Genomic DNA, 21,889 nt, shown 5'->3' with positions numbered 1-21,889 from the left:
ATGAACTAAATTAGTCATTTTGGTCTCAGCAGTTTGCTTTAATTAGCTTTTTGTCAGTTCAATAGAAACAAACAAGAAATATGAATGTGAACAGCGATATTCAAATTAAGCAACTGAGCCGAGTTCAAGAAACAAAACAGAACAGCAGGTGAAGCACATTTATTTTGATCATGTTTGTTTCTCCTCTTGTGCTATGCGAGGGTGGGGGGGATGAATGGAAACTGAATGGACTTTGGTGCGGCGGTGGTGAATTTGTATGCGAGGAGTATTTTCACGCACTGTCGCTTCTTTAGGGAGACCGTTTCCTTGCATCGCACCAGAGAAGAGCCGCATGCTTTTACTTTGTTAGAAACCTTTTAATGTTTCTGGGATTTGATCTCCGGGGTTTGAAGCACTTGTGTCAAACAATGTTCGGTGTTGCCTCAGAGACTTTGAGAAGGTTTGCATGCAGTGTCTGCAGGTTTAACTACACCAGACTGAACAGTTTTTTAAAGCTTCCTGAAGTTGAACTAAGATGCTTTAAGACAGAAGATCAGGAGACATTTCTACAGCATTTCTAATAGCAAACTAGTGTACAGATAAGACACATGTTAGCTGTTAACATATGTGGGGTCTGATGCTCATTATGCTATGAAGCCTGAGCTGTATGTAAAGGAGCCTCTGGTGTTTTCAGGGGGATTTATCAGTTTATTACTGATCTTCGTTAATCGTCACTGTCTTAAATTATAAGTTGAATCAAAAAGCCTGAAACAAGCTACAGAAACATCTTTCGCTTTAGTCTGCTGGCGTGTGAATAACACAAGCAAGGTCAGGCGTCTATCTACTGACTTATTTCTTTTTATCCATACCCACGATTACCCATAATTACCTTACTAGTAGACAAACCCCACACTCTTATTTTGAAAGTGCTGATGAGCACCTGCTACTTTCATGCGTTTCCTGACCGTGTGTTAGAGGAAGGTCTTGACGTACCCTGTAGGTAAAATAGACCTGAGATGTCCCCGATCGTTCTCCTTCAACTGTTATCTCCACTGGTCCGCTGTTGGTCCTTTCAAACGGGAGGTCCTGCGGTGGGTTTCGCTTCGCCGGGCCAATCTCACACACCACGCTGCCGACAGAAAACAACAGAGGCCGCGGTTCAGAAAACAGATGGAGGCCCAGAATTCAAATAACTCAGTGCCCCCTCTTGAATCAACCCCTTAATTGTACATTACATATGGAGATTACTTGCAAGTATGTAAGCAATCAAGTTTTGGGTCAGGCTAATAGATCAAAGCCTTCACCTGCGGGGCAGTGCCTGGTACAATCAACCAAAAAAAACAAAATGACGTGCAGAAACACTCAGCTTTTATAGATTTTTATCTTTAGCTAATAATTCATGTCAGCACACTGCTACAGGTGCATGTGAAAGAGCTTCAGCTTAATGTGTAAAAGCAACAGGTGTGCTTCTATCTGCATGTTAACGAGGCCGTCGCTCCTGTTAGAGTACCTGGTTGAGACAGAGTATCTGTCCTCCTGGTGAATGCAGTCCACTCCAGCCACTGTGATCTTTTTGATGTCATCCTTCTTTATTCCCATGTTGGAGCCTTTGATGGTCACTGAGATCCGGCCATTCAGAGGGCCGTACCGAGGGCTGATCTGGAGAAGGAAAGAAAAGACTGTTTGATATCACAGATCATAGCAGGAGAGCTGAAATTCCAAAACCTGCAATAATACCAAAGTTACTTTTTCTGTCAATCAGTCACACAAGCTGTGGGTAGAAACAGGTTTGAAAGGTCCTTACAGAATACTGCACAACAATCAAATATTAACAATTTTGGCTTCCTACAATTAAGCAAACGCTACCGAGTGATAATGAAGATGTAAAGCATTCCCCAAATCACAGAATGATGGGACGCCTGCATGCGCCACTCACAGCTCACCAGTTTCTGCTTGGCCAAAGTGTCCAACAAATGAAGGCTTCAGGGATGCTTCAGGTGAAGCTGAATGCTAATTAGAGTGTAGCACAGTGTAAAGGTGAAAACAGCGCCGTGCTGCTTTTATTTTAATGATAAGTGACCTACCGACCAATGAATACGTCCATTTTCTAAAACAAATATTCCATTAATTGCACTTTGTAATATTTAAAAACAATATTTTTTTCAAATATTTCAGATTTAATAAAGAAAATATTTTTATAATTCTGTGCTTTTTGGGGTTTTTCTCTCTGTACTACGACTTTATGAATTAAAGGGAAAAATCTGAAAATGGGAAAAAATCTAAAGAAAGATAAAAAAATTAAATTGTAAATATTTCTGCTTCCAATGTTATGACATTAATGTATAAATATTCATAAAGATGTTGAAGTACAGCCTGTGAAAACACATCTTCTGAAGCAAAGGCTCGGCATATCTGCTTCAATTTGGGCCATCTCATCTTCAATTTGACGTGACTGCACGACGTATAAGATCAAATTCATCTTGTATATATTCACCTCCCTGTCATCCTCAGCAAAGTCTGCTGTGGAAATAACTAACTTCTTCTGGCATAATCAGCCGCAGCCCAGAGGAAATCAAGACGGGGCCTGAAACAAATGACTGATGTTCCAGAGAAAATAGGAAACATACTGAAGCAGTTCAGCCAAGGAGGAGAGAAACAGCGAATACAATATGGGAAGGAAAAAAATTAGCTCAGTGACAAAAAGAGAAGAGATGAATTTGTGAAAAGATGTGGATTTCTAAGACCGTCCACACAGATGTAGGTGAGGGTTCGTGGATTCTTTGCTTTGTTTAATTTGATGTACAACTAAAAGAAAAAAATCCTGAAGAACAAAATGTGTTTGATACTGAACAAAATGAACAAAAAAACCAAACAAAATTCAGTTTAATAAATTAGGACGGGGGTGTCCAAGTCCAGGCCTAAAGGGTCGTTGTCCTGCAGGTTTTAGATGTGTCCTTGATCCAACACTGCTCATTTAAATGACTAAATTACCTCTTCAACGTGTCTTGAAGTTCTCCAGAGGCCTGGCAATGAACTAATCATTTGATTCAGGGGTGTTGATATCTAAAACCTGCAGGACACCGGCCCTTGAGGCTTCAGGTTAGACACCTGTGGTTTAGGAAGATGATCGACTGCCATCTCAGACAGATTGGTGAAAGGTTGCAAAGAATTGCTGTCTAATTTCTAAACCACGCATATTGGTTGCAATGTGCTGGCAATCAACCCTTTGCAAAAAGGGAGTCGACTCAGCTGGATGCCAACTAGGTATTGGTTATTCCTCCTAAGTAAAAGCAATCCTACCAAACGCCTATTTTCCAGTTAAACTGGTACTTAATGTAAGTAGTAGCAGAATTTCTATGTATGTAGCTGCAAACAGATTTGAAGTTTTGGCCAATTTATCACAGTTAATGGATGTATTAACCCAAACAGACTGCATGTGATTGCCAGATTGGCCCCATTCAACGGCAAACTGAGAGCAGACCGACTGTCTGATTGCTGTTTTATCGCCATCTTGATGTGGCAAAGCTGCTTTGAGCTGAATCTGAGTGGCCGCAGATTCGATCCCCATCTTTGAAGTAACTATTTCAAAGGCAACGAGGTGGCAACTTCATAATTCTGGTTGTGCTGCTTTAGTGTGACTGTAATGCATCTCACCCATTTAAACTGCAGTAAAGATAAAAATGTGTATTATTAATAGTGTGGCTAACTTGAATGACCTCAATTAATTCAAGTGATTGGAGTCGACATAATGATCGTGGAGTGAAGTTAAATGCTGCCAATTAATTAATCTTTACTTCCAGCTTTAGTGTCTTATTTAATACTAATTAGCAGGTGTTTGCTTCTTTGTGTTGCACAAATATAGTCTGTGGATCCAGCTTGCTAACTAGGCGAGCCAGGGTTAGCTGATAACGTCACACTCTGTTTCTTTAAAGATGATGGCCATCAGGTTAAAAGTGAGAAACTTTTAGGCTTTGCACCAAAAACTTGGATGCTAACCAAGTAAGAGCACTCACAAAAATATGTTGGTGAGCAAATCAGGTTGTGCAAAGTGACAAAAATCAAACAGATCCATGTAAAATCATTCTTGTCCTCTGTCATCCATAAGATTGCTTTCTATGTATGTTTTTTTTTCTGCAGCCGCAGCACATTTCAGAGCTGGTTGCAGTTTTCCCACTGCACTCTTTTCTACAAAGGACAACTTCACATGAACAACGGTGTGATTTATGTCAGTAGGTTTTCTCGTCTTCTGTTACGATGAGAAGGGAAAATGCAATACTGGCTCTATTAAAGGTGCTACTCACAGATCTTCTCCTGGATTTCTGCTTCTGTTAAATGACACAGCCACATCACAGCTCTGCGGTTTAATCTCTGAAATGCTGTGAGGTCACTCTCTGGTTCAGTGCAGATTATAAATGGAACATGCTGCAGTTTTTGTTCAAGTCTTTGTGGTTGTTATATTTGTGTGAAACTGAAGAATAAGACATTCTTGGTGCAGATCTTTTACTTAGTCCCAGGAATTCTCACCCAAAACTGGGATATCTGAACATGATAAAGCTCTCTTATTAGAACTTTTTACCTGTGATTTTGCTGAATGATGATGAGTTGGGTTTTCCTTTTTTTACATATGAACAGGACGTCAATGTGAGGAAGATCTGTTTGAGAATCGTGTTTCAGATTTTTGTGTGGACGACACGATTGCTGAGTTGGGGGAGAGCTGGTGCCCAAAGCAAAGGAGTTTAGCGAGAAGTGGACCAGAAGAGGGAAATTGCGGATACCAATGGCAGAAACTAGCTTCATCTGTTGGGTGTCTGGACTTTTAGAGCGCTCAGATATCTGGAGGAGCCTCAGAGTATGGTTGCAGGCTTTTCACATAAAAAGAAGCTGGGTGAGGTGAAAACATCTGAAGTAAATGATCCTGTTTATCCTGCTGCAACCTGCTTCCAAATAGGATAAACAAAAATAAATGGATGGAAGGATAGATGAATCTCACTGCCATAGTCTTACAGAGGGTAAAAGTTACCGCACATACATTTCACTCATTCAAACCCGTCAGGCTCCCAAACATAGAACCAATCCTGTCCATAAAGAAGTTCCAACAGTGTTTCCTACCGACATGTCAGAGGTCATGGCTTTGTGTTTTTATGACTCACATCAGTGATTTCTGGGTTGGGGCACTGCGCTGGCTGCGGTGAACGGCAGAGTTCCCGGTAAACGCAGCTGTGTGAGGCGGCGCACCAAACACACTGGTACTTGGAGTCGGCATGTTTACACAGGCTGCAGTCCTCTCTTCCCACTGAGCAGCTATATAGTACGACTGTTGGGGAGACAGCGGCAAGAAGAGGAGAGGAAGATGAAGAAGAAGATTGAGAAGAGAGGGTGAGGCTAATTATCATAATGCAGCTGGAAGTGAATTTGAAATGAGCGAAGGTGACACTAAAAACAGCGTGATAACTGCACTTTCACACTTTATCCTGATTTATGTGCGATTGTGAAGTGTCTGTGTTGGTGAAATACCAACCTGTCAGGGTGCTGTCAATCTTCCTCTCAGTGTCTCTGTCCTTGATGTGGAAGGATACGTTCACCTCCTGCTGCTCGTCGTATTCAAACTGCACACACAGACACACGGCCATGTTTCCATCACTTCAGAGGACATTTCATTAACTAAAAAATATGTTTCTGGAGACCAAAACCACTGCCCATCTTATCCAAACCGTAATCATAGTTTTAACTAAAAAAAAATTAATGACTTATATTAAGAGAATCTAAAGTCCCAGTGGTGTTGTGGTGGTTGTGTCTTGGAAGGACATACACTGCAGCTTTAACCTAATACAACTACCTCATGGACTGAGTATATAAAGGATGGACTTGGATACCACGGCGACGTTCTACATTTGGTTTGTGGAGAGTTTCGAAGCCAATTTGGTTGTTACCCTCTTTGATTTTGAACCTGGCTCATACATTCGCAGCTTGTCAATTACAAGCTAGCCAAACCCTAAAATATACAGTACAGTGCTGTGCAGAAGTCCTGAGCCTCCCTTCATTTCTTTACATGTTGCTAGAAAAATGGGACACGGGTGGAGCGATTTATTGAAACATGCAAATAAAACAGAGTTTACACAATTCTAACAAGTTTAATAGTCAATATTTGGTGTGACCACTTTTATTCTGCAGCACAGTCTGAACTCTGTCAGGCGGCTTTCTGCAATTTGTTTTTAAATAGTCTTCAGGAATAGTTCAACAGGCTTCCTGAAGGACATTCAAAGCTCTTCTTTGGTTGTTTCTGCGCACACACACACACACACACACACACACACACACACACACACACACACACACACACACACACACACACACACACAATAATATTGAGGCCAAGCCATGACTCATAGTGTTCCACTGTGTGTTAGCTGCCCAGGTAAGCTTTCTCTGCATCAGCAGTGTGTTTGGGATCATCGGTATGTTGCAAAACGAAGCTGTTACCACTCAGATGTTTTCCAGATGGTGGATTAAAATCTGATGGTGCTTTTCTGTGTTCATAACACCATCAATTTTGACAAGATCCCCAACACCACTGGCTAAAATAAAGCCCCAAACCACAACAGAACCTCCACTGTGTTTTACTGAAGAAGCTCACTGTTGTACCTCTCTCCTGACCCTCTAACAAAAAATATAAAATTTCTGTTGATTATTTTTTGTGTGATCTGGCATACCTCAGCCTTTTCTCCTTGTTTCACATCTACAACCGCTCTTCCACTGAGACCATTCTGATGAGGCTTCAATGAACAACATATGGATCATCTGAAGGTCCAGATGTTTCTCTCAGGCCCTGTCAGGACTGCGTGATTTTTTCTCACCAGTTTCTAAAGAACATGTCTTTCAGATACGATTCATCTGATGTAGAAAGCTTCTGCTTCACCAGTTCTTTGGGAAGTTGGTGCAGAAATATAAATATGTATCTAATAAACTGTTATCTTTGGCATTTTTCATAAATTCAACCAAAGAAATAGGAAGAAATGATTGTTACTAGCAGCAGGTACAATTACTGGACTAAAAATGAGTGAAAAAGCAGCCAGCACCCTTCAAAAGGCCTGGAAAACTAATGCTCGAGACAACTTCAAGAATCAAGAAAAACTGGCTCCTTGAAATAACAATATAAAGAAATGACGGGTGCCTAAGACTTCTGCACAGCACTGTGCCCTGTTTCCTGTTTTATTCAAAATATATGGATAATAATTTATGAAATAAACACAATGACACATGATGTTTATTGGGGTCCAAGATATTCAGTTCTTTTCTCTCACACTGCCGTACAACCAAAGAGCAGAGCAGTCGCCTCCTGCTGGCTGTTAGAAAGAATGCAGGCTCAAGATACTGGTCCAGTTGTTTCATTTTTCAGGCCTGGCAGCTACATCCATCTCTGATATAGTCTGATTCCACATCTGCTTTAATAACATAGGAAACACAGCACAGCACTAACAGACAAGCGTCTGATTTAAGAGACATTTTAAAGACATTTTGCTGACATTTAAAATGAAAAACTCACGTACAAAGGAACACTTTTGTATTGCACAGTAAGTGCTTTCTTCACCACTTATCAAAATTCCCCACTGACATTATGCAAAAAGCAGTGTGACACTGTTATCCAATGTTATGTCCATTGCATCATCTCCTGGAGCTTCCACTTCCTCTACCATGCAGAACACTTTAGTACTGCTTTACAGAAGGCGGCGAAGTTTTATATTTACGTGACGCCTACAAGTCCTTAAATGACAAACTATCAGGCAATTGTTCCCAGAGTTTGTCCTCAATGCGGTTTGATCAGGTTACTTATAACACCAGGAAGACGGTGCTGCCTACATGTTAAACTCAGGGAACAGAGATTACATGAAAGACTACAGCATGAGTGACTGGAGCCCGACACCTTTACACCGACACCTTGTGTGCTGATGTGAATCCCCCTTATGCTCTTTTTTTTAAATGCATGTCCCCACAACACAAGTAACACAATTAGACACACACACACACACACACACACACACACACACACACACACACACACACACACTTCCCCTCAGGTCTGCATTAACACAGAACAACAAAACCTTCCTCCCTATTTTGGAACTCCACACTAAATTACCTCGCCTCTATCCAACTGTGAAGGTCAGCACACACAATGAAAAAAGCAAAAGCAAACGCAAACGCAAACACACACACACACACACACACACACACACACACACACACACACCACTGTAGCCATAAATCAAGACAAGTTTTCTTCAGGATATATGAAAAAAAAAAGTGGGGAAAAAACTAAAAGAAGAGGAAAAAAAAAAAGTATCATGTAGAGACAAATACCAGAGATAATGAGAGGAAAGCCTGCAGTGACACACACAAACATGAAAGCACACCCCCACACAGACACACACACTCTTTAACTGCATATTGGCAGACTTGGACTCAGCGTAAGGCAAGGATCAATGGAGGCAGAAAAGAGGAAAAACTGGGGGGTGTACGAGAGGGATGCGAGCAAAACGTCACTGAAACAAACACACACGCACACACCTGCGGTTCAGTGAATCAGGGAAAATAATTATCCATCTCTATAGTCCATAAGGGGGCGCCATTGCACACATCCGTTTGACAGCACAATCAGTGTGTGCTCAACAAAACTGAAAACAGCTGACGAAACACATAAAACGAAACACAAGCACAAGATTTCAGAAGCAATGAACTAAACTTAGAGCTGCGCTCGAAACACTTTCTGACTCCCAATCATGTTCATTTACTCACAAATTAACTGCTAACGATGCACTAATTGTCTAATTATCATTAATGATGCACTCCCTGATTTTTCTATAGCTTTCGGCAGCGACGGCGAGCTTGAAAACATAAACAGAAAGCCGAGAAGCGGAGAGAGATTTCATTCTTTCTGGAGGCTGCTAATGGACGCAGCACAAGAATCAGAGTGGGTTTTTTTTTTAAGTGGGTTTTAATTTGTGTACGTTAGTAAAGACACAGAAAAAGCAGCATTACTGTTCACATTCAGAGACTGCGTTCTGTTTTTATCTTGTCAGCTGATTCTTTCCTGTTCAACACTCCTTTTTAGCTTTTATTCCTGTGCCCGTTTTAAAGGCTTTCAGTGGTTTCATAGTAGAGACTTTACTAAGTATTTGGATTATTTACAGCACTGTGCAAAAGTCTTAACCTACGCCCTTCGATTTGTAAGAAGTCAGACCTTTCTTGGAATGTTCTGAAGTGGTCCAATAGTTCCCCATGCTTTCTAAGGGTCATTTAGACATTGGCTGCTTTTTTACTCATTATTAATCCGGTCCTTGTACTTGACCATTTTCAGAGGAATATTTTGGTTTGTTAAGCCTCTTTGCAGTGACCTGTCAATCACTCAAGCATTAAAAATTTACCCAACTCATGCAGCCTGTCTAAACTATTAGGCGAAAATTTCTGAGGAGAGTGGACAAGTGGAGGACAGTGGCAGGCCTAAAAAACTAGCAGATCTGAAGAATCCAGCACAGCCTGACAGAGGTCCTGTCAAATGTCTGCACCCAGGATTATTTCCAGTTCTACATTTTTATTCAGGGACTCTACCTGTGTGAATTTATGTGATTCATATTTCTAAAAAATGCACCTTGTTGCCGACCTTCTGTCTTTTTCTAGTCACATTTCTTCAGGAAATGATGCTGAGTGTTGCTGCCGTAATGTTTTGTGCTGTAAATGTTATAAATACAGACAAGCGGGTGGAAAATATCACTATGTCAACTAAGGTTAAAAACAGAACAGAGCTTTGCAGTCACGAGGGTGAAATGACATGGCTGCATTAAGAAATGCTGTTCACCCTGCTCTCCGCTCAACATGTTCTCTTGATCCACTTTAACTCTTCCTTTATTAAAGCTTTCTGCATCTCTGAAGTCAAATTTAATTAAAGATAATCCTGAAAGATGGAAATACAGCACGCCAAAACGAGGACAGCGTCAGTGCAACCCGAGTTACACTGCAACATTCACTCCACTCCAAAAGTAGCACTGCTGTATGATTAACTAATCTTAGCATATCTGCATGTTAGCAGTGATGATCTCTGTTCAGTCATGCTGACCTCCTGATGGAGCGTTCCTTTGAATCGTGGGATGCCATCTTCTCCTTTTCTTTCAGGGAGGATCCTTCAGTGTATCCTGTGCTAAAGGAGGTAAATAAAGGAAGCCCTGAGGCACCTGTCCTTAGTGTTCAGAGAATCAAACCAGCTCGTATTACGGCTTAAGCACAGATCAGTGTCTGTGCATGTTCATCCAAGTCTTCTTTCAGATGTTTCACTTTCCACCCAAGAGCAGTCTTCATGAGTAAAAGAGGCCATCTACGTCGACGTGGACCGACCATCAGAGAACCGTAATGGCCTATTACACCAACTATCAGCCACCTTGACACCCCTTGAGATTCAGATGCTCAGACTCAAATGAGGACAGGGTGGGTCAATGAGTCTCAGGACCTCCTCTGAGATGACAGCCTGACTGGGGTTCAACATCTGGTAACCTTTTAGAACTGAAGTCGTCTTCGGGATAAGAGGTGACATGTCACAAACCTTCAATTTGCCTCCAACTGGTAGTTTCAGTGATTAAGAAACCCTGATGAAAACTCTGACGAACTATAACGTCACATTTACTCTAATTAGATGACTTTGTGTGCTTACATTCACAGCTGTGTGTCTGAGATGACCACATTGGATGGAGCGGTCTGAAGTCTGTGATTGGATCACAGAGATTACTTGCACATACACTGACCTCATTATGACCCCCAACCTGTCACGATGACTGCCATTCCCTGAGCCTGGTTCTACTGGAGGCATCCTCCTGTTAAAAGGGAGTTTCTCCTTCCCACTATCATTTGTCTTTTTTGAGCTCAAAGTATTTAATCTTTATCACAAATTTTAACAAGGTTGTCCCCTCTTCCTCCTCGTTATACTGACCTTATATCCTCTGAATCTGAACTTTGATGTCTCCTCCTCCTTTGCCACCTCCTGCTCGCTGTGCTTCATCAGCTCAGTCCCGATCAAAAATGTCCGGTCCTGGAGAGACACACACACACACACACACACAACTGAGAGAAATGATCACACAGATGATGTTGACGACAATATTTGGATGTTTATGAAGCAGTAAGTCAGCAGCTCTGACTGATCTCACCATGTAGCTGTCCAGGTTTCTTCCCTGGAAGCTGATGGGGATCTGGTAGCCCACAGGGATCAACGCCGGCTCCGGAGACTCAAACTGAGGACAATTGTCGGACTACATCACAGAAAGAGAAGCAGGAGCAGAAATATTAAGCTCAACAGCTAACAGCACAGTTCACACCTTCAAATACAATGTAAGTACTCATGGGGAAACAAAACACTTCAGGCAATGCTGTGAATTATCCATCCTCGAATCAAATCATCATAGCTCACTGTGAAACACTTCAGACACTTAACAACTCATCAATATAAACAGAGAAACATTCAATTTCCTTGTTAATATTTGATGTTAATGATGAGCTTCGGCCACTCCATACTCTTTCGTCCCCATTACTAGGTAGACTTCATATGCAAGTTAGAGCAAATATCCTATCAGCTAATTATAGTGGTAAAACTGAGTACACCTGCTGGGATTTTCCCACACAACCACCTCTGGAGTTTACAGAGAATGATCCAAAAAAGAGAAATTATCCAGTGAGCGGCTTTTCCTCTTTAAGAGGAAAAGTCCATGTTGAGGAGAATGGCCAGACTGCCTCGTGCTGATAGGAAAGGCAAAAGTGCTCAACTGACCACTTGTTACAACCAAGGTATGCAGAAGAGCATCTCTGAATGCACAACACATTGAACCATGAAGATGATGGCCTGCAGCTGCAGAAGACCACACTGCTTTCCAATCTGTTAGCTAAGAACAAGAAACTGAGGCTACAGTTTGCACATGCTCACCAAAACTGTACAACAGAAGTCTGGGAAAACGTTGCCTGGTCTTATCGATCTCAATTCAGACAGCAGGGTAACACGAGCTGCTCCATCCTGGCTTCTATTAACTGTTCAGGCTGCAGGTGGTGTGATAGTATTTGCTTGGTACACTTTGGGCCCCTTTATTACCAACTAAGCATCATCTAAACACCACAACCTACCCTGTCTGTCCCTTCAGATGGACGGACATGTGCACGCCATCTACTAAAGGCTGCTTCTATGTACCATGTCACAAAACTCAGATCACCTCAAACTCTCTCTGAGGAGTGTTTCTAGCTCCTTGATGAATCTGTGCTTGAAGAATTAAAGCAGTTCTAAAAGGCAAAAGCTGCAGATTATTATTTTATTACCTGTTGGGGTTTGATTATGTAATCTCCATTCACATTATGGTCGTCGTCACTGCAGCTGTGAGTCTGAGCGTCCCACTGACAGCCCCACTTACTGGTCACACACGCTATACACCTGAAAACAACGAGAAGTGCGTGCCATCACACGTCTGCTTTAAGTATGTAAAGCGGACGTGTGATACACACATATATACGTGCGTGTATACTTTTTCGGTATACACGCACGTATATATGAGGGAGGGGAGGTTACATTATCCATCTTACGGTGTATTTTGGTTCTTCCTGACGGTGGCAGCACAGTTGTAGAAGTCATAGTTTCCTGACGTCACCTCGATTGAATTCACCACAATCCTCATGGGAACTGACACAAAGTCTACACACACACACACACACACACACACACACACACACACACACACACACACACACACACACATTAAAATCAAGGTTTTGTTGGTGTTGTTTTTCCTATTAACTGTTAAAGGAGCAATTTACCGAAAGTCAAACAAAGTAAGTTTCCTTGATGCAACCACTAACAGCCGGCTAACTTAGCTTAGCATCAAGACTGCAAAGCTAAAGGTGGGAGGAGGCAGGATATGACTAACTTTGGTCAACAGTAATAAAATTCCAGCGCCTATCAACTCTGAAACAAGGTGTTTATCAGTTTATATATCAGACGTTATTTTATTATACAGATGTGAGAGTAGCATATGCTAATATTTATATCTTTATATTCTTCACATTTCAAGAGTGTGCAATAAAAAAATTACACTAGCACTGTATTCACCAATTTGTTGTATTTTGATACAAAATGTAAAAACATTGGCTTTACTGTTAATATACTTTTTTCCTGTTAATTATTTCTCCATTTATTTCTGTTATACTACATTAATAAATGGCCTAATAACCTTAACTAGGTTACCACTAATACGTGGCACAAAATAAGGGTCAATGTGAGGAGGCAATGTCTTTTAAAAGGGCAAACTGCAACACCTACATTTAATATTTAAAGGTTTTTTAAAACACAGCTCACTTTCTTGCTCCTGGAGCACACAGCTGATAACAGTTAGACAGTTACCCTCTTTTTAATATAAAAACAGACAGAACTTATTGTACACCTGAGTAAAAACACAATAGGATTTTAAAATAGTTAGGTTGAGGTAGCTCCAGTCTCGCTGAGAGGAAGCCAAATACATTTACACTGCACCTTTCATCAACAAGGCAGTTCAAAGTCATTAAAATGCATGAGTATGAGATGTAAACAAACAGTAGGTAATAGAAAAGGAGATACACAGTGTGCTATTAGGATTTAAGACGAGCCAAATAAAAAAAAAGAAGAAAAACAATAAGAAAAATACATCAAACCGGAGAATAAAGATAACAGTCCAGCTCACAATATGAATGAATATTCCCAAATCTAATTAAATAACAGGAGGAGTTGGAGAGCATGTTCCATGTTTGTGGACCTGGATCATGATCCAGCTTTGGATAGATTGAGTAAATGATGCAATGACTCAAACTTAGCACTAATTAGCAGATATCAGTGTGTCTGTTCACTTTACACATGCCGCTTTCTAACCAAGGTAATACCATAGCTTTTCCACATTCTCAACGGGTTCTTTTAGGATATTAACATGATTGTGGATTCTAGTTTATGCTTATATGTGTTTTTATGATGTGTAATTGAGTGACAGTCCACTCCAATCCAATCCAATCCAAAGTCCATATACTGAAAACAAACTATCTGTGCATCCTTCATCTGTTCACATACCCTGCTGGTCAGGAGTGGCTGGGATTTCCACAGGGTCGGGCAGCGAACAAGTAACCTGCCCGCCATGTTTCACGGCTCCAGTAAAGAAAGAGCCAAAAACGCACTGCAAGTCATCAGACGGCCTCAGTGCGGGGAGAGCAGGTATGCTGATGTCCACCTGGAGACAGAGTGCACAAATTAAAGGAGTTATGAGGCACAATAAGGGAGAAAGAGAGAGGAGAGTTAGAGATGAACCCGAGAAGGAAAATGAAAGCAGAGAAGTAATTATATTTCACCTCACACCTCAACTGGCTACGGGGAGATAAAGAAACACGAGAGGTGTGAGCCACTGGTAGACAGAGAAAAGGGAGTGTGCTTTCTGTGTACGAGTATGAATTACAGAATAAGACGGGGTGTGACAGAGTAATTAAGATAGGAGCCACAGTATGCATGCACTGTGCAAAGGTTTGAGGCAGTTTCAGGCATCATCACGCAGAGGACTGACCTGATGAATTCACTGTATTATTAACAGCAGCGCTTGCAGAAGTAACACTAAGTCTTATATCTTTTTAAGTTTCTCCTCTAGGAAATGGTGGCAATGCATTTTTATAAAGTTATACATGACATTGTAATATTGTTGTCATATTTTTATTACACCTGGACATTCACCTGTTTTATTAAAAAAAACAACAACAACAAACAAACAAACCCAGTCGTAATATTTATTTTTGTTAGTTTGGCTAATCGACATTGAACACATTGAGCAGACAGATTAATATGATGGTATAGATAATCCGGTTCAGAGATGCACTACTGCTCAACAACTAAGAAAAACATGCACAACACAGCAACAGTTTGGTAACCCGGAGACCACCCGGGGCTGCCCCTCTGATCTGCAAAGCACCAGAGCCCTACAGCTCCTGCTGCGCGTGGTGAGCCCACAGGAGGGCAGCGTCTGCAGTCGCTGATTACTTCTGGATCTGCGTTCCTAATCCCACCTAAGGCTATGAGCTACGGGTAGCTACTGAAAGAGTAAGATGGTGGATGCAAGAGGCTGAAATGAGCTTCATCCAAAGGAAAGGAAGTCCAACCAGGGCAGAGCCAGGAAGGAGACTCTGGAGGGATGAAGTCTCTTTGCTTGCTTTAAAATTTCAGTATAGCCTCCACAAATGAAGTGGTGGAGGAGACCGCTGCTGCCCTTGCGACCAGGACCTGGTCAGGGCCATTAATTACACTTGGCTGGATACTCAACTCCATGGAAGAGTTCAACTCAGGATTCTTTAAGTGCCACACCTCTCTCTTATAGTGTCTCAAAGACTTAAAGACCTTGAACTGTAATTTCATACTTTGAAATCCAGGTTTTTCTATATTTGGTCATGAAATCCTCAGAAACTTATAACAGGGACTCATTCTGGATGACCTCCAGCATTAATATGGTCTGAGAGAGACTGACATTGATGAAGTCTCTTGGATTAGTGACTAAATGTTTTTCCCACAGAAATCGCTACGTCCAGATGAACAGAATCAACTTTTTGGGGATTTCCTTACCTGGATGATTGAGAATGCATCAAGACACATTCTAAGCTTGTGATTCCTTATTATCAGGTTGTTCTTAAAGCCTTCAGTGTATCCAAAACACTGCAGCAGGACTGCAAACAGGAAAAGAGAGAGCCTATTTCTCCCATATTAGCTTCTCTTCATTGTCTTCCTGTTAAGCCCAGAGTTGTATTTCAAATCGTTTTCCCTGCCAAACTGTAAAGAGCTGATCTTATCATATTATCCCAGCTAGACGGAGCACGTCACTCTCACTCTCATGTCAGTCTTCATAAACATCCATCTACTGCCAGTTTGTGTTCAGGTGACAAACTCGTGGCTTCAAACAGTGCTTTTCCACCTCTTTGGGATGCTGCTATAGCCTCAGGGCATCATGGACTTCACCCTTTCATTTATCCATGCTTTTATATACCACTAAAGGCACTTTCAGCTCTTCCTTCATTTACCAAAGTGTTGCCACACAGGATTTGATTTGGCACAGATTTTACACCAGATGCAGCCCTCCCATTTATCCAGGTTTGGTACCTGTTCTGAGAGAACACCAGCTTGTGACCCTTAAAAGTCCGGGTTTCAAAGAGGGAAACTTTCACCTGTAAGTCATGTGTGTGTTAACCATGTTACCATTTATATTCCATAATTACCCATTTACTACTCTCTGCTGTAGATTGGGCTCTGTATGCTTTTGTAGGCACCCTTGGCAGGTCTCTGGAGCTGCTTACTGGTCCCATACAGCTGTGAGGTGTTTGTTACATCCCAGTAACACCAGCAGAAACTTTGCCATTCAGCTGAATTTGTGTTTGTGCCCATCTGATTAGCCTAAGTCCATCTCAACAGACACCTAACCTCGTGATTCTGGTTGTGCTGGAAGTTTCTTCCTGTTAAAAGGGGGTTCTTCCTCCCCACTGTTGTCAAGTGCTTGCTCAAACGGATCGTTGGGTTTCTCTAATACTGTGCAGTCTTGTCCTTACTATGCACTCCCATCCTCTTAATTAAATATTTTTTCTAATTAATATTTCAATAATAATTTCATTCAGTACAGCGCAATTAGCTCAGCGGGTATGTGACTGCAACAATGTTTGGGTATATTTTTTGTCTTATTCTCTTCCACACTGAGAAAGAGAATAAGAGACCGTGACGTGTCTGACTCTCTGTGCATACACATGTGAGTTTTTGTGTGGGAGAGTTGCGGTGATAATTGCTATTCATTGGCACTGTTCAAACATCAGCTCCTCATTACTCTGTGCTGACCTCAACCGATTTAAATTTTGCTGCTGAAGTTTTAATTTCAAAGTTTTTGATCTTAGCGAAACTATCGGACCAGAGAAGCCCCTGGACAAAGTCACCTGGGGCGCTTTCTTCTTTTTAAGTATGTAAAACCTCGAGAAGAAAGTTTTTCCTTCTTTTAAAGCTAAAATCCAATTGTCTTATCAGGTTCAAATCACAAACTAGGGGCTGCAACGGAGGCGATGGCACCAAATTTCCCAATTAAGATGCAACAGATTTATCTGTCTGGTCTCAGAAGATTGTATGTTAAACCCCAGCAAACAGAGTCTTCTGATCAGAGGAATATGAGCTCAGCTCCTTTCCACCAGAAACTCACGTCACCTCAAAAGGATTCTGACATTCAAATTAAAATACTGAAGCAAAGAGCAACGTTTGACACCTTTTCAATTTGCAGATCAGAGTTTCTGATTGTATGTGCGACTTTACGAGATTACAGCAGCGCTATCTGAAGCACATAATTAATTAAAATCAGATACAGGCAGGGCTGCAGACGTGACCTGAACTTGACTGCAGACCTAACTCTCCAAAGACTTAATACTTAATGAAAAAAATTACAGACCTGAAAAACAGAAAAAGATAACAGCTTAGAGTAAAAACACATGTTTAGGAAGTTCAAACTGTTATTGCGCCATCATCTTCTTGCTCCATAATCACCTTTGCTGGTTTGATAATCCCAAAATTGACTATTTCTAAAAAGGCCTTAACTGTAATACTTAAAACCCCAACCTTCTTATAGCATCTAAGTCAGAAGGGGCATTTAAGTAAGCCTTAAGACACTTAGTCTAACCTCCTTCCTGTGATTTGTTTGCAGTATAAAGATGTCGCACATCCTTGATTGGAGCAAATGTTGCCAATGAACACAATCAGGGCAGCAATTACTTCCCCCCCAAAACATATTCAACAAAGGAAATCAGATGAATATAAACATAGTTTGAAGTGTGGCGCTCGTATTAATTAGGCGCTGACAAGACTGGGTTTAACTTTTGTTTAACTCTTTTTGGGAGGGGTTACTTTTTAGCTACACAACTTCCTCAGTTAAATTGCTTGTGTCCTGTCTTTCTTGAGTTAGTTACTACAGGTTGAAGATTTGTTCTGTTTGTACCCCTGTTATAAAGAAAGTTTCAAGGACTTGTGAGAAAAGTACACCCTTACTGCTTTCACAGAAATTATGAGGATGAGCACCATCGGGTGCTGCGAATCTTTTGTAGGTTTTGTCGTTTCCTGAGCTCCCTCTCAGACTCTACAGGCTTCAGATGTTAAACATTACAGATCATTAGTTAAAATTATAAAAAGACTCAACAGGTATGGCTTGTTTGGAAGGCAAAAGTTTGGCCATAATGGACAGCACAATGCTGGGAGAAAACTAAACACAACATATTAGCACAAATGCCTCATACCAGCTGTCAGCACGATGATGCTGATGTTAAGAAAGCTGCGAATAATAAATGCCCACAAATCTTAATGAACTAAAGCAATGCTGAAAGGGGGAGCGGGCCAAAATTCCTCCGCTATGATGTGATAAACTCATAAAGTCACACAGAAAACCACTGCTTCAAGTTATTGCTGTAAAAGGTAGCTCTATTACGCTACCGCTACTCATGGATGGTCCTTAGCTTTTCACAGGACTGCAGAGCTCCATGATAAATAATACAAAAAAGATCAAACAGCTTAAAAAGAAAAAAACTTGGTACATTTAATGTTTGACTTTAAGACTTTTAACTCTCCCGCTGCCCTGAAGGACAACATCTGCTTTTATACTTTGGACTTATCTTTTTTTTTTTTTTTTCTTTTTTTTTTACTTTCCCATTCTCACGTCTCGACTCTGAATCACAGACCTTTTCTCTCTCTTCATCTCAGCAATCATTTCTCTTCCTCCACCTTTTTCTTAAATCTACTCCTCACTCACGGTATTGGGAAACTCAGCAGTAAGTGGTTTCATTACTGTGAATAATTGCAGGCTGAAGTTGCTTGCTATAGAACACAGACTGCATTTAGCACAAGCGGATCTAGCATAAAAATAAGCCTAATTGAAGTTTAATCAAAATTATAAACCGAAATGAATTAAAGGACAGCAAATCTATTGAGGCGCTTATCACATTATTTTAAGACAACTCGCATTATTTAGAAAAATCACATTAGTGGCAACAATCTTTCAAATCGGACATAAAAATGTAAATCTGAAGGTTTCTCTTAATTGTCATTCATAGCAGGAAGACAAAACTCCAGACTATCAAATCTCAAAATATGCAAGCGCCACACAATTTAGCTGTGTAGAACTGAATGCAACACGTCTTTGTTTAGCGATCATTAACGCCTTAATTTGTTAGATAAGATGTGGCTGCATACAACATGAAATAAAGACTTCAATGGAAATCTAATGTTAGTTTTTTTTTTTTTTTTTCTTAAATGCTGCTGGGCGAGCCCTCATCTGGGACTCTCCTCAGCTCTTACTGGAACAGTGGCGCGGCTGCCCCTCTGTTGGTCTTCCATGGTCTCTTGTGTTCTGGGGGCCTCTGGATGTCTGGAGTTTTGATCTCCTCCATACCCGCTTCACACCCTGGAGGACGGGGCTGTGGCCCCCCCACACTCCCTAGCAGATCATTACATGGAGAAACCTTTGGAATGCAAGCATGCTGATCCACACAGGTATGCACACATGGGTATTCACAGACGCGGACTAAAGCTTTCTTGGCTGCTGCCTCAAAGCACACTGTGCGCTGTCTATCTTGCGTGCTGCACAATATCGTTTATTATTTAGTAAATATTGATATCTATGACTAGCTAGTTTATTGTGATGGTGCTTTGTTTTCTCTATTATTATGTTGCTCTTTGTTGTTTGCTGTCTCCTCTGTTTGTTTTTTTTGTTTGTTTGGTTTTTTTTTTTCTCCATACAGGTGACCCAGGAGTTCTTTTTTTTTTTCTCTCTCTTCCCCCCCCTTCTCACCGTCTCTTCTCCCCTTTGGTTTTCTTTCTTTCTCTCCCCCTCTTTCTCTCATTCATTCCCCCGGTCCTATTTATAAAAAAAAAAAAAAAAAAAAAAAAAATGACAAAGGATGAACTGAAGCTCTGCCATCACGTAATGTCGCATACTGCTGTTTCTGATGTCATTTAGAAAAAAAAAAAAAAAACTTTGGACTTATCTTGATTAACTTGTAACTTTGCCTCAAACAAACAAATAGACAAATCTAAAAAAGTTTCTGTATTTACGAATGCCACCTACTCGTATTTGCATAGCGTTTATCATAGCCTCACCTGATTGCATTATCACGCAGCCATAATGTTGTTTTGTCGTCTCATCACATCTGATGAGAACAGTGAGGACTATGGTGCCAAAATAAACAATCACCAATGTTATAATCTACATACAAAACATTTTTACCCTCACAGCAACTTCAGTCGTTTCATGTCATTCAAACTTGCGACTGCTGAAACTCTTGGAGCTGAATTTTAGTCCCTAAGAATGCATAATGAACTAGATTTTATGCAAGCCGTCTGCGTCTGCTGGATAACACCTGAGGTTTGGAGTAGAAATATCACGATGTGGGGACGACGTCGGTGGACAGCGTGGTGCTGCACGCGTTGAAGGACGACGCGTCTTTCTGGCAGATCAGCTCTTTGATCAATCCCTCATTAATTCAGAGAGTGAAGCCGTCATGTTAAGATGTATTGACGCAGCGCAGCATTCTCTGCTGGTGTTCGATTTTGAATTTTATAGCGTTACATAAATTAGCTGCTCAGTGTTACTTTAATGCTGTTGGCCAGGATCATTTTTGCCTCCTTGAAAGTACAAGATAAAGTTTTAAGGCGTCTGGTACATAATGACAACACCTACTCAAAGACAGAAACTTTTAAGTTTTAGGCGTTTTAAAAATGCCACGTAGGAGCTACGAGTTCGTACCATGTTATTAAAGGGTTTAGATGTTGGCATCTCCTGTTTGAAACTAATTTTTATCTTTAAAATCTAAAACACGAGCAAAAGTATCAGTCTGAGAGTAAAAACCCTCCTATTTGTTTTTATACTGCTACTACTTCCATTTGAAGTTTGCTTTGAGGACACTTTCTGTGCCTGCAGTAAATCCATGTCTACCACTATGCTGTAGCGGGTACACACAGTAAAGTGTTTGTAAATGCACGTATATAGACATCCTTGCATACACCCTCTAATACATGCTTGCAGTGGCTAAAGACCAGACTGGAACTGTGTGTTTGTCTCTTCTAATGAAAGCTGCTAATAGCAGCTGATCCCCTGCAATTACAGCTGAGCATTACTTACAAAAGCCATTATTACCTAACTTTATGCATTAACAGGTTAAACAGCCACAACATTTTTACCACTGTGTGGAAGCCTGGTCAGTTCAGACTAACATTAACCGCTCAATGAGTTAAGAATTAATTCAACATAACACCATTAATGTTATAAGTTTTCTGTATTAGAGTATTCAGATAAATGTGACTTTCAAAGTCAATATTTTTTGTTGACCTGCTGTTTACTGATAAAAAAAACAAAAAACAAAACAAAATGTGATACTGGTGCTATATTCCTATTATGTGGGAGGAAAACTAAAGATGGTATACTTTATGATTGCTGTTGAACACTTTAACCATACTGACAAAAGACTGTGAAATTGGGATCTGATGATAGAATCCATAAGACGACGATATGTATCCTCACTGATGGTAAGGACAATGCCAGCTAAGGCCTCAGTCCCCTTGGCTGCTAGGGAAAATGTATATTCCCAATGGGTTGCCAAGTGGTTTTTGGAAGTCGCTGGCTGTTGCTAGGTGAAGTTGGTTGCAAAGAGGGTGCTGCACCAAAAACCCCCTTGTGCTTGACTGCTAGTAGACTACCACAGTCACCTGTAGTTTGCATGGATGACACAGACTTGTCTGCAAACACTTGCTAATTGAGCACAGTCTTTCAGAGTGTCTGTCAGTATCAAATTATCAAATAAGAGTACAGAATGAAATCTGAAAAAGTGC

General features: G+C 40.9%; 1 protein-coding gene across 3 annotated transcripts in view; it reads right to left on the bottom strand.

Annotated features, from left to right (window-relative positions):
• Positions 1-21,889, bottom strand: part of plxnb2a.1 (plexin b2a, tandem duplicate 1) — a 232,844-nt gene that overhangs the window by 41,599 nt on the left and 169,356 nt on the right. For all 3 annotated transcript variants that reach the window (XM_086270118.1, XM_086270120.1, XM_086270119.1), the window contains 9 exons: positions 14,093-14,249; positions 12,586-12,694; positions 12,325-12,436; positions 11,172-11,273; positions 10,955-11,053; positions 5,498-5,585; positions 5,130-5,293; positions 1,490-1,638; positions 973-1,108 (listed from right to left, as the gene is read on the bottom strand). In XM_086270118.1, coding sequence (XP_086126244.1) covers positions 973-1,108; positions 1,490-1,638; positions 5,130-5,293; positions 5,498-5,585; positions 10,955-11,053; positions 11,172-11,273; positions 12,325-12,436; positions 12,586-12,694; positions 14,093-14,249 — 1,116 coding nt within the window. The remainder of the gene's footprint in view (positions 1-972; positions 1,109-1,489; positions 1,639-5,129; positions 5,294-5,497; positions 5,586-10,954; positions 11,054-11,171; positions 11,274-12,324; positions 12,437-12,585; positions 12,695-14,092; positions 14,250-21,889) is intronic.

The sequence above is a fragment of the Aulonocara sp. 'chitande type north' Nkhata Bay genome, linkage group LG17 (assembly GCF_057382095.1).
Source record: "Aulonocara sp. 'chitande type north' Nkhata Bay isolate Kocher_YH1m ecotype deep benthic linkage group LG17, A_spYH_male_GT1.1, whole genome shotgun sequence".
NCBI classification, from domain to species: domain Eukaryota; kingdom Metazoa; phylum Chordata; class Actinopteri; order Cichliformes; family Cichlidae; genus Aulonocara; species Aulonocara sp. 'chitande type north' Nkhata Bay.
Note: the sequence above shows the minus strand (reverse complement) of the source record. Positions and strands in the feature narration are given on the sequence as shown.